The sequence below is a fragment of the Biomphalaria glabrata genome, chromosome 18, assembly GCF_947242115.1.
Source record: "Biomphalaria glabrata chromosome 18, xgBioGlab47.1, whole genome shotgun sequence".
NCBI lineage: Eukaryota > Metazoa > Mollusca > Gastropoda > Planorbidae > Biomphalaria > Biomphalaria glabrata.
Window position 1 is genome coordinate 14,847,713 of NC_074728.1, and position 14,045 is coordinate 14,861,757.

General features: G+C 34.1%; 1 protein-coding gene across 10 annotated transcripts in view; it reads left to right on the forward strand.

Annotated features, from left to right (window-relative positions):
- Positions 1 to 9,545, forward strand: part of LOC106061632 (atrial natriuretic peptide receptor 1-like) — a 637,794-nt gene extending 628,249 nt beyond the window's left edge. For 3 of the 10 annotated variants that reach the window (XM_056017418.1, XM_056017416.1, XM_056017417.1), the window contains exons 23-25: positions 3,607 to 3,705; positions 4,389 to 4,480; positions 8,662 to 9,545. In XM_056017418.1, coding sequence (XP_055873393.1) covers positions 3,607 to 3,705; positions 4,389 to 4,480; positions 8,662 to 8,745 — 275 coding nt within the window. In that variant the 3' untranslated portion in view covers positions 8,746 to 9,545. The remainder of the gene's footprint in view (positions 1 to 3,606; positions 3,706 to 4,388; positions 4,481 to 8,661) is intronic. The other 7 variants (XM_056017423.1, XM_056017422.1, XM_056017424.1 and 4 more) reach the window with 5 other exon arrangements.
- Positions 9,546 to 14,045: the final 4,500 nt, after the last annotated feature.

Genomic DNA, 14,045 nt, shown 5'->3' on the forward strand with positions numbered 1-14,045 from the left:
GGAAGGCACATGCAATCAGTACTTCAAAAAATAGTTATTTTCAAAGAGTATGCAAATCGAAATGTTCAACAGTGTCGGCTATCGCTACTGTGCAGCCTTTGAATTTAAACACATCTACTATACCCAGCCTTAATAGACACTGAAAGCTGTTAAGCACATTGCTACGAAGAACAAATGGCCCACATGTTCCTCAGGCAACAGAATCTTTATGGCTTCCACCCATCAATCTCGAATCAAGGACATATCTACGCTAACATACAACTCAAAAATGAACGATACGAAGGAGTTAAACTTTGTCTACTGGACAATTTATGCTCCGACGTCATTCTTGGACTTGATTTTATAAGTTTGCACCAAAATCTCTTTATTCCTTTCGATGGTCAGAAACCTTCATTATGCCTGAGTGCTCTCCAGCCAGCGAGGGTAAAGACTCCTAGCCTTTTTAGTAATTTGTCACCAAACTGTACCCCAGTGGTTACAAAGTCTCTCAGATACTCGATTCCAGAAATACAAAAAGACATTCAACAACTTATAAAGTATGAGATTATTGAACCATCTAAGTCTCCCTGGCGAGCACAAGTCCTAGTCACAACAAATGACACATAAGAAAAGTATGGTTATAGACAACAGTAAAACCATAAACCGGTTCACTTTACTAGACGCCTACCCTATGCCCAGAATTGATGAACTAGCAGAAAAGATTTCCCAGTACTCTGAATATAGCCTTTTAGACCTGAAAAGATTCCCATAAAAGAAGCATGTGGGAAACTATCAATTACGTCGGATTCCGTTTGGCGTAACGAATGGAGTCGCCAAGTTTTTCGGCGTGCGATTGACAAAATCATCGAAGACGAACGACTCTCCCTTCGCTTTCAAGAAATAAATATCTACTTACCATTAAAGATGAATTGTCTAGATTCCCATTGGCATGTGCATGTCCTGATTGTCTTCCTCTACGGTTGTTTAATGTCTCAATGATCAATTTGCCCTATTTGGATTTCCAGCGTACGTCCACGCTGACAGGGGAACTTCGTTCATGTCTTCAGAGGTGCAACATTTCCTCCACGAGAGAGGAAACAACCCCTTACAGTCCGAGAGGAAACGAACAAATAGAGAGACTTAATGGGACTTTATGGAAAGCCATCAATTGGGATTTACATTCTAAGGAACAGGACATAGCTAAATGGGAACTAGTACTAAATGATGCTCTGCAGTCCATCCTTACAACTATCAGGACACCACATGAACGACTTGTTGGGTTCAATCGAAGAAGTGGTTCCGGGACATCTCTGCCAACATGGTTGACCAGTCCGGGTCCTGTCCTGCTGAAGAAGAACGTTAGATCGTCTCAATATGATACCATAACAGAAGAAGTTGATTTAGTAATATGCAACCCTCAGTATGTTGTTATCCGAACACCAAACGGTCAAGAGGAAACGGTCTCATTACGAATGTTAGCCCCTATGGAGGAACAAAAATAGAAAATGAGAGAGTAGAACAGAGCTTGATATTGCCTGTCCCGTCCAAAGCTCAACTCCCAGGAATCAACGTACTGATTCTACGATGGCTGAAGAAACCACCAGCACCATCGAAGACATAGCCAGACCGTCAGAAACTCAAGCAGACGAAACTACAATCTTAAAGTAAAGAGAACTTGAACTAAGCCCAACTACAATTAGTCAATACTAGTCTCCAAAATGACATCTGTTCATTTTACTATCTTCATTTTACTTTGTTACTTGGACTTTAATATATTTGATTTATCAAAAATGTGTAGTCATTCAGTGTATTAAAGCCATACTTATCATTATGGTCATAACACAAAGCACTGCCAACAAATATTTGTTTGCTCTTCAAAATTATATTACATGCTTAAACGTTGAAAAAACAAATGAACAAAAACAAAATGTTCCGTTTTATTTAAATAGTATATAAATGCAAATGAAAATCTTCCGGATATTGTTTTATAAAAAATAAATTATGTCAAATGAAATATAATTGACTAATATTACACTTATATTCTTTGACAATACGTCCCTATAGTTCAATTATCGATATCAAATTGTTCCGTATTTTCATCTTAAAACCGAATTATGTCAAATGACTTTCTTTTCAAAAATATCGGCAATAGGTTGTTCAGGATTTTAAAATAAGAAAGTATACTATTATTGAAAAATTACTTTTTAGACTAATTTTACATTTAATTTTCTTGCTGAAACATAACAAAATTTTGTTAATGGGTAAAGAATGTTCCGGGTTTTATTTTGAAAAAGAAATCGACCTACATTACTTTAATTTTCTTACAAATCGTCGCCAAAAATTTCCTAATTTTATATGAAAAATCTACTAACGCCAAATAAGAGTTTGAAATACCTCTTCTAATTAATAAAACAAAAAATCTTCTTCTAATTTACGAAAATAGGTTGTTCCGGATTTTTTATAAAAATATTTTAACTTAAATTTTTTTTAAATTAATTTTTATTTATGGTAAAATCTCACTTCTTTCCTATACTAACTACAAAATCTAATTATCGCTAAAATTATCTTCCGTTTTTTAAGGAGAACAACTTCCTAACACCAAAGTATGGTATGAAAATCTCTCTACAAGGCTATGTACATCTAATATTTATACAAGACCACACTAAAAATTTAATTAACGGTACTATATTTATCTGGAATTCCCTTTCTCTCTCACTATGTATACAAACTTACAAACCACCAACTTAAAGAACTTGACAACTCAGGGCTCTAAAGTAACGTAACACTATTATACATACTTAAAACTATTGCTTTGATTTGGAAGGAAAATTGAAGCTGAATCGAATTTTCAATAGCTTTTAGTTGTTATTTATTATGATTATTATTATGATTTAGTTATGATCCAAAATTGCGGCTTTAATCCTCTTTAAATAAATTCTATTAGAACTCAGTGCAGTCTATATCGTTAAAGCTCTCGTGTTAATAAAGACATTTTTTGGTACTTAATTAAATTCTTTTAATGCTAAAAAAACCTCGGTGCACCAATGTATAGTTTAAAATGATATAGACTACATCCTCATTCTAGTTCCATTAAAATGAAAATGTAAAAGCTCTGTTGTTTAACTGTGCTGAGACATTGAAGTACATGCACGATATCTGTCATTTTCTTCTGTTTCAATGAGGAAAGATTAAAATCGCTTGTCTGACATATTGTATTGTACATATCCGGTAGATCCCATGCCATAATGTGCAATATATCTCTTTATCAATAATAGTGTATTAGTTTGTAACCAGTTTGTTATTAAGTTAGCAGAAATGCCTGGTAGTGCGGTTATATGAGAAAAATTATTTTTTTACAACGGTAAATGAATCTTTGAAAGATCATGTCTTGAATTATTCCTTGCGATAGGGGGCCGCCTCATTGTAATGTTGTTTTTTTTTATTCTTGTTGGGCTGATTTATAAAAATCTTACTTTTTGTGTATGAAAGCTCCATGATAATTTTTGGCTTTTAGCAGTGTTGTATAAAATTTTTTACCACAGCTATCACAATTTTTTTTAAGGCATTGGTCAATTGCGTGTTTCTTTGTTTCTTTTATTTGTAAAAGTGTGAAATTTAAATTTTTAGGCTCTGTCTGTGCTGGTGTTGTTGGTCTAAAAATGCCAAGGTACTGTCTATTTGGAGATACTGTCAATACTGCTTCCAGAATGGAATCCAACGGACTTCGTAAGATGCCTTTATCTTAATATTTTGTAATGTAAAAATTTTGTTTTATAGAAGTACTAATATTAATATTATTTTAATAATTGTAATAGAAACTGCCTAAACTTGGTTGAAAGGAAAACTAATTCAAACCTCTACTGCCTTGTTAAAGTTCTCATTAAGAGCAGATATTGTAACGGTCATCTGTTTCTGTGGCGTAGAAGGGTGTAATGTGACTTTTTCCCAATGTGGACGAGACCAAAGATCCCGATAATTAAAAATTACAGGATTCAAACCCGTGACTTCCTGTTGAATCCAAGCGCTTTACCTCTCAGCCACCGCGCTTCCCCTACAAAAAAAGGGAAAGGCATCAACCCTTACGTAGTTTGCAAGCTGCTGATTTAAAACTTTATCGCCTTTGTAAATATTATTAAATATAATATATAATCTTTACAATTACACGACTGATCCAAATTAATACAACAAATATATTTTTCATAGCCTCCTTCCACTAAAGAGTAGTTAATTAAGTATAATGTCAAAGAAATTATATTAGAGCACTTTTACAACAAAGAAAATAAACTAAATGCTATTTGATGTGAGAAAAGCTACTAGTCATTTTGCTTAGAGTTAACATTTAATATTAAAACAAATGTTCTCGTCTCTGTGTTCTTTGTTTATAATGTATATCGTTAAATTTCTTCTAGCTTTAAAAATTCACGTCAGTCCTCAATGTAAAGATGTATTGGACACTTTTGGTACTTTTGAACTTGAGCTCAGAGGAAATGTAGAAATGAAGGTAATGATATTAAAAAAAAAAAAAAAAAAAAAGGAAAATGTCAATAAATATTATATGTCAGTTGTGATTCATTCAATTTTCTGGCAGATTGTGAATTCCAATTTGTATTTCCCACTAATTCTGTTCATGAAAGTCATTTACTTTCGATTCTTATCTTATATAAAATGTTCCTTTAAAAAGAAGGTAATTACGTCCAGTGGCGTCACTAGGGGGTGTGTGGGGGGGGGGGGGTGCAGTCCGCAGCGGGTGACATCCGTTAGGGGGTGACACCCAAGTGAAAAAAATGTACTTTTGGAATAACTGACAATTTTTTTTTAAAAGTAAGTGTCAATGGCTAAATGTGTCAATGGACCATGTTATTCACAATTGATAAATATTGTAATTACTTAAGTGAGGCAACTCAACGAGACACAGAAGTTTATTTACATGACAAACAAAAACACAAAGGACATCTGCCCTTACAGCATCTTCATCTCGGCTCTAGACTTGGGAGGAAATCGTTCTTCTTTCTAATGTAAACATCCTTTCTAGTCTGCTTTCTAGAAGTGCGCACCTTCTGCACTATCTTGAACGGCGGCTGTGCGCATGGCAGAGTTATATTTCAAAAATATTTCGGCTAAACATATTTAATTTTTAAATGAAATTCTACAAAATTTCCAAAACGTTACATCATACTTTATATTAAAAGTTGATGTGAAACCTTACTTTCAGCTGTATATATTAGCTACATGTACACTGGTTTGATTTTTAACAATGTTTTTATCGAGTCTATTGAAATGCTAACACCGTAATATCAGGATGCCAACCAATAGTCACTGTTCAACAAAGGACGACATGCTTAACGTTAAATTTCTCTAGCTTTAAAAATTCACGTCAGTCCTCAATGTAAAGATGTATTGGACACTTTTGGTACTTTTGAACTTGAGCTCAGAAGAAATGTAGAAATAAAGGTAATGATATTTAAAAACAAAAAAAAGGAAAAGGTCAATAAATATTATATGTCAATTGTGATTCATTCAACTTTCTTCGATAAAGTAACAGACGATACATTTTTAAGTTGTTTGACAATCTATTAATGTAGTTAATTATAAAGTATGTGTATTATGGCTCAACAAACAGACAAAAACACGAAATTTTTCTGATTAGGGGGAGGTAGCGGGGTAAGACCGTGACCTCCGTGACCCCAGGCTGCCTTGCCGAGTGGTTTGCTTATATAATGTTTATGTTATTTAAATTATATATATATATATATATATATATATATATATATATATATATATATATATATATATATATATATATATATATATTATGGATGGCTCCAGACTGTTGTTTAGATTTATCGATGGTCCCAAGTTCAAACCCTGGCTGCTCCCATCCCCAGTCATGCAGTCATTAAATTTCTTTAGAACCACATGAACTAAATAACCAGCAACATATCTTGTCTTATAGATTAGTTACTTAAAAAAAACAAGATAATTACCCATAACATAACATGTAACAGACTTACAGTAAACCAATCATCAAAACATTCCAGAAATTAATAGGATTCTAATTAAAATTCTGAAAATATTGCAACTTAGCTAGACATTTTGCTTTTCTATACTACAGTCCATAAATTGACAAAGCATGAGCATATATATTTTAAACGTTGACCACTTTCAAGTTCATTTCATTTCAAAGTGTTAGAGAACCTTTATGATGTTTTGATGAATCATTAAAATTAGGAAAGTTGAAAGAAATATTTTCATCTTTTTTATTTATCCCACTGTATCTTAAACATTTAAATATATTTAGTGTACATGGTCAATAACATAAGCAGGAATCTGCAGGATGTGGGTAGACAATAGTTAATTTAGAAAGTCCATAAAAAGTGACATGGTCTTTTTATTGATGGCCTTATTACACACATTACATTTTGTCCTGTTTCGTTTAAGTCAACTTAATATATTTATTTCATTGTCATTTTTTTTATTTGTTTACTTAGTGTTTTCGTTAATAGCATTTAAACTGTTAGTATTTTTGGTAAAATTTTTTGTAGAATATTGTTCTATGAGTTTTAACAAATTAGTAATTTCATAAATGTAGCATACAGTTTTAAGAAGTAGCTTATCACCTCTACCAAATACTTCTGTTCGATTAAAAAAAAAACCATTAAAGAGATGTACCAAGAACAGTAGAATATATCTATACTACCTTAACTAGACCAGAACCTTTACAATGTACATAAATCATACACTCCACTTGACAAAGAACATTCAAAACGAAGACACATTTATTATTTCTTACAGTATCTTGAAATTCACTGAAATCACTGATGTTTTTTTTTACTATTATATCCTTATATGTTTGACATGTTTCGGATGTTCCTTCTGAGTTGAAGATAGTTTACTTTCTAGTCCAAGCCTCCCGCAGGACGACAGGGGATGGGAGCGGGCAGGGTTTGAACCAGAGACATCGATAAATCCAAGCGACAGTTCAGCACTCAAACCACAAGACCAGGCAGCCATCCTGCGACTTCCTGAGAATTTACACTTTTTTCATGTGCTAGTCCACAATACTTCATCGTCTTCAAAATGTTAATGGCAGATCTGAAAGTTAAATAAAGTTTACTATTAATATTTTTCAAGTGAAATGCAAACTGTAAATAAATATATAATATAATAATATCAAACATTTACTAATAGATTTACATAGTTCTAGCCTAAAGTAGTATTTACTTCCTAGCAATAGCCTCTTTTTATAGTCTTGTTGATCATCAAAAGCATAAAAAAAAATTAAATTATTTATAAAATTATATACTAGATGCTAGTAATAATTATTACTTACTTTAGAGTATTCCTTTATAGTACGTAATCCTTCAATGCTGTCCAGGATACTTCGTCTTGAAAATGTTAATGGCAGATCTGAAAGTTTAATAAAGTTTACAATTAATATTTTTGAAATAAAAGGCAAACTGTAAAGAAATATAAAATAAAATGTATATATTATATACAACATCTAACATTTACTAGAATAATTTGGCACATACCGGGGTATACAATATGAAAGATTTAATAGTAACTGCCTAACAGTCTAACTATAGAATACTAGTAATAGCCTATTAATAAAGATTATAGATCTGTACTTCTATTAGTTCTTCTTCTATATATCTCTTATAAATCTATAAGTTACTACCTGGCTATTTGTACTTCTAGACTAGACTCTATAATTATTGACAGAATCGTTATTAAATTAATAGATTTACAATTAGATCTAGATCTAGGCCTACAACTTCCTAGCCTAATTTGTAAAGAAATAAATCTAGATCTAGATCAAGTATTCAATAATAATTCAATGCCTATTCAATGTTAATCATCAAAAGCATAAAAGTCAATTATATATAATATGGATGGCTGTGGATCTAGAAATATTTACTTTTTTTAAGTACTGTTTTGAGTACTCCTTTAATGGTAAGCAGATCTAATCCTTCTACTAAGCCTAAGGTATTACCGCTGGCCATTTTTTCTTTCTAAGGTATCATTCATCATCTTTTGGTAATCGGAAAGCATCTGCTAGAGCTAGATCCTTTACAAAACGAGACATTCGTTCATCATTGTAGATCTAGAGTTTTAATCCATGATGAATGTTTTGCAAACTCTAAATCATATTTAGATGAAGATTCTAGTTGTTTCAAAAGAAATCTTTCTGACTTTGTACACTACAGTAACACAGTGGTTTAGCACACACGCATCATCAGTGACGTATAACCTTGGCCTCTGACGAGTGATGACGTAGGCCGCGCCATGGTCAGAGCTAAGGCTTTGTATGTCGAAGGCGCCGGTAAGACACCCTAAGTTGACAGCACTGGGTGACGCCACTTACTACGTCCTATGCATTTCATGTGTCAATCTAATGCTGCATGTTAATGACAAACCAAGTCGTTGGTTTTCCTTGCTGATTCAGGGGCAAACCATTCCAGTTTCTAGACGTACGAATGTGTTCTTGCACAAATAAGATTGAAGATTATAATAGAACTATATTTATCTTGAAAATAAAAGTACTTACAAACAATGGCAAACACTGAATGGGCACAAAGGTGTTCATAGAAGTTGAACCCAACCAGCAAGTAAAAAGAAGGCTATAAAAAATTCTACATTTATTCAATTATAAATGTATACATATATTTATCTATTTAACAGGGTAAAGGCTCTGTAAAAACCTATTGGCTTCACGGAGAGAAGACTTCAAGCGACAGTCCTGGAGTTTCCTTAAATATTTTATGACAGGTGACAAAAGCAAGAGAAATTTTGTATAAATGAAATCTGAAAAATGTAAATGAAAAAAAGGTAAATGGAAAAAATGTAAATGTGAGAAAAAAAAATGTAAATCTTTTTTGCTTTTTTACATGACAATGTCATAATTTGTCACATATGAATAATTGCATATTTTTTCCCAATGAAAAATATTAAATCATACATAATAAAACAACTTTGTTTTTAGTAAATCTAGTTTTTTGTGATTATTGTGTGTGTGCTTGAATAATAATATAATTTTCATTTTTTTTAAAGTTATATACTTTGTTTCAATCAATCAATATTGTTGAACTGACATTTTAAAACGTAATTAAAAGGCATTAAAAAAATCTTTTTTTTTTTTTAAGCCTGTGGAATTTAGAGATTCCTCTTTTTTCAGGACACAAAAAAGCTGGAAGATCTGGAATTATGTTTCTAGTCAATCTAGCTCATTTTTTTAATGTCATTCATTGTGTGCGTGCTATTTTATTTACATTCATAACTAAAATTTTACAATGAAATAATTGTAATGAAATAAACAAAATCAAATAATTATTGTTCAACTTTGTTTCTGATTTTTAAAAAGTGGCTGGGAACAATTTACGATTTGTACAGTTTTCCACCAAATAAATTTGTCACAATTTGTTCAGTGCATATAAAGGTATTTCATATTTAACCTGCTTTTTATTTTAGAAAATGAAGCTATTTGAATAGGTTATTTTAAAGAAAACATTTTCATTCCCATTTACGTCTTTGATGAACTAACTGCGATCATTCAATTTGTGGCATTTTCATTATTTTCGTATTGTTCATTTTAATGAAAAAAGAGTTTGGTTGTAGTTATTAAATTGAGACTTTTACAAAAATCTTTAGGGAGACACCAGAAAAAAATTTTGCTTCCTTACTTGCTTGTTTTTGCAGATCCCAGATCGCACTCTCCAGTAGGGTTTGCCTACATGGTTAGGCACTCTGGCATCATCAAGATTCAAAACAAACAAAAAAAATCTAAAGGATTGTAATGTAATCGATTATAAAAGTAACTGAATGAGCTCAGTTCAAGCTATCATGTTATCTTTTTAGGTTTCAAGTAGGGCCGTTGCAGAATTATTGCAGAAAAATACCATGGCGTTAAGCAAACGGAGACACACGTTTAGTGATAATGGTGATGAAAATATAATTAGTTAACTTCAGATTGGAGTAATTCACTCTAGTGATTTTGGTATCTTCATTGTTAACTCTTTATTCGTCAATTCATTCCCAGCACTTCTTATCGTAACAGTTCTACGTATGAACTCTGCATCATCTGGTTGTTTGACATTTACTACCTTCTTCATTTTAGTTCGTTTCTCATTTCGCAAAATACATGAGCTTTGTCTAGCAGCTTTTTGGTTTATCCGGACCTATATTTCCTGGGACAAATTGTGAAAAAAAAACAAAAAACAAACAATGAAAAGTTTATAAGGATTCAGGCCTCTCATTTCAAAACCTTAGAATTCTCGACATTCTAGTAACGAACTAGAATACTAGAAAACTAGGGATACAGGTTTCTGGAATGGAAAAGTATCAAAGTAACAAATTTTTCCAAATTATTCCCTACTTTGTTAAATTTTAGTACTCATTATTAACTAGAATTAGCACCTATTTTCATTATTTCATTCAAAGAATTAACTCCAAAAACTGGAGAGGACACTACAGCTTCGCCTTTGGCGTCGGCCAAACACAGAAAGTGGCATTCACTTGCTTAATTGACTACGTCACTGACCAGGGTGCCAGGGGCCACTTTCGTCGGTGGGAGGGATCCACAGCCTATCCCGTCATGCCTGTCTTCTTCGTTTGGGTACTCGAGGATAGGACAAAATCTGAAAAGCAGGCACAAAGCCAATGTACCAGTTGACATAAAGAAAAAAAAAGAGGAGCTCCACTCTTAAACTGGTCACATGGAATGTGCGTACTTTACAAACTGGACTTAATGAAAACTTACCGGACATAGAATGTAGAAAGTAAAAGAAGTAATTAACGATGAACTGTCCAGGCTCAAAGTAGACATTGCCACCCTCAATAAACTCGTTTTGCTGACTGCCTCAATCAATGAAAAAGACTACACCTCTTCTGGCAATGCAAAGCCGAAAGTGAAGTAAGGGAACATGGCCATGGTTTCCCAGTTAAGAGCACACTGCTGAACACAGTAGAGCTGAAGTGCAACTGTGCAGGAACGACTCCTTTCACTACACCTTAACATATCTATTGTGAATTTTGATGTGTCTACGCTCCTATTTTGTGTTCACCAGAGGCCAAAGACATGTTCAACCCTTCGTCTGCTCTCAGCAAGATTCCAAATACGGAACAGTAATCATCCTCGGCGACCTCAATGCACGCGTTGGATCTGGCAACTCTGCATGGGACAACTGTATTGGGCGTTTTGGTGTCAGAAAAGTAAATTAAAATGAACAAATGGCTCCTCTAGGTTTGCTCACTACACTCCCTCAAAATGTCACATACATACAGTATCTAGGCGGCATCCTCGCTCCAAACACTGACCTAATCAAAAAATGTGCTTAAAATTTGTCAAGTTTACCAGATCCTACGAAAGTGCACTGTGACACCGATCACTCCTTGGTATGCTGTAAGACCCCAATCGGATGTGCCACCATAAGCTCCAGATCCAGTTTGCGGAATCTTTTGAACGCGAGTTTAAAAATGTCTCTTTACGGCAACAGAAAAATGGGAACACCTCAAGTCCACCATACAAAATACTTCCTTGGACATCATTGGAAGAAAAACTACAAAACAAAATGGTTTGACTCAGCTATTTTAGCACCTGTCATCAGAGCAAAGAGAGATGCAACGCAACTATTTAAATCTAAAAGTAGCTAAAGCCACTGTACAGAGGACAGCAAGTATCTGTGCCAATGAATATTCAGCTCAAGTGGGCTGTATGAAGAAATCACGAAGGCTCTTGAACCCTCCCAAAAAAAGTCAGCACATCTTAGTTTAGGGGAAATTATCACAGACAAGTGCCAACAAATGTACAGATGGGTTTAACATTACTCTGAACTCTATGCCACAACAAGCTCAGTCTCTGCCTCAGCCCTTAAGGCTATATCATCTTTCATACAATTACCCACAATCAACGAGCTAGACGAAATACAAACCGTGTTGACTGCCCGCGAAGCACCCGGATGCAAAACTACACTAATCCAAACTCTACACGAACTGCTTTGCAAATGTTTGCAAGAAGGTGCTGTGCCAAAGGATCTGCGGGATGCAAAGATGATCACCCTGTACAAGAACTAAGGCGACAGAAGCGACTGCAATAACTGCAGTGGAATCTCTCTCTTCTCTTTGTAGTGAGGCTACAAAAACTTGCTCCACAGGGAGATCCACAATAGATATTAATTTTCTCCATTCTTCAACTTCAGGAAAACTGCGAAGAGCAAAGAATGTCTTTGTACATCGCAATCGACATGACAAATGCCTTTGATCTACTAAACATTATTGTCTCTTTCCACCAAAATATGATGGGTACAGTACAGTTTAACGGCGCCTGCTCCGATACAGCGGAGTCATACAAGTATGTGTCCTGGCCCCAACCCTGTTTGAATTCTCCAGAGTCAACGGCAAACTTCTAAATGTTGCTAGACTGAGGGCCAAAACTAAAACCCGAAAAACCCTCAAGAGATATGCTTTTCGCAGACGATGCTGCGGAACTTCTCGCTTCTCTCAGGCCTGTAAGGAGTATGACTAAACTATTAGCACGAAGAAAACAAATGTTATGGGACCACCTGCTACAACACCACCCTTGATCAGAAGGAGATAAAAAAAAAACTCATAAGGAAGCCGCCTCGACCTTCGCAAGTCAAGAACAGGTATTCCCAGCATCTTTACAGCCCTCAGACAACGCTTCTTGCGCTGGCTTGGACATGTTCGCCAGATGGACGACAAACGCATCATCCCGAAAATCATCCTCTATGGACAACTCGCTCAAGTAAAAAGTGGTCGCACCCATCTCCGTTACATAGATGTAACGGGACCTCAAATCAGTGAAGAAGAGAGAGTAACATTGACCAAGCTGTAAATAGCGAAAGAACAGCCCTGGAAGAAAAACGGGCAATACGAAAAAATGGCCAGCGTCTCTACCACCAAAGCAAAAGACGTTCTACGACTGAATGAGACCAATAATTTCAGAAAAACACGTTTAAATTGTTATTAACATATTTTGTATGACAGGATTTTACGTTGTGCTTGTTAGTGATACGTATGTAGTTTTCTATGTCAATTTTACTCTTTTTTTTAAAATTAGGAACATAAGCTTCTTTCCAGTCCTTTGTACTCTTCCTAAAAAAAAGTTCCTGTTATTTAGATGGTCCATACGCTTTTAGTTTTTACATCTAATTTTCTTGTAACTATGTTGTTTCGATTGTCGATAAGAATGCTAATACAAAATGTTTACGTTGGACTATTTAGTTTCAATGCTCCTTTTAATGGTGCTCCTCTTCTACCTTTTCTCCTTAGATCTTACATGTATATTCATTCTGCAGCTGTATGATTATATTTAAGATTAGTTTAATTTAAAAAATCTTTTTATAAATTCTTTCTTAATTTCTTAAAATTGTTCTTTTTAATTATTTAAGTATTTTAAGATGGCTTAAAAGCCATAAGCATGTTTGTTGAAAGTTTAATTCAGATCTCTTTAGTTGTTTTTTTTTTTTATAATTTCAATGAAATAGAAATCTATGTATTTGTAAAATAAATCGGGGACCATAAAAGCGACGATTCAAAAATTATTCCTGCATTTTGTAAGTCTGTATTACTATTGGGTTGTAGAGCTTGTAATAATTTAAAACAAAACCCTTGTTTAGATATTTTCATTGAATGAAGCTAGTTTTGATTTGTGTAAACAGCCCAAAATATGTCATAATTTATCAGTTCTACAAAAAGCAATTTTAAAATTATAGAATATAGAGCACGTATGGGACCAATTCTTTCCATGAAAGTGGGAATAACTAATTTCAAGACAATTAATTTCTCCTCCATGTTGATTGCACTTTCTCGTGAAAAACCCATTTTCACGTAATAGTCTCACAGAGGAAAAGAATAAATTGGTTCGCGATCAGCTAGATCAGTTGCGGCGGTTAGCCACGAACGTTTTGCGAAGATTTCATGATCAACCAGAATGATCGAGCGATGTTTCGTCCGCTTATAGAAGGCTACATATTAGTCGTCACTTCGCGTCGAAGTCGGAGACAAGAACCAATCGTATGCAAATCCAGGAAGAGGCAGAATTGATACAG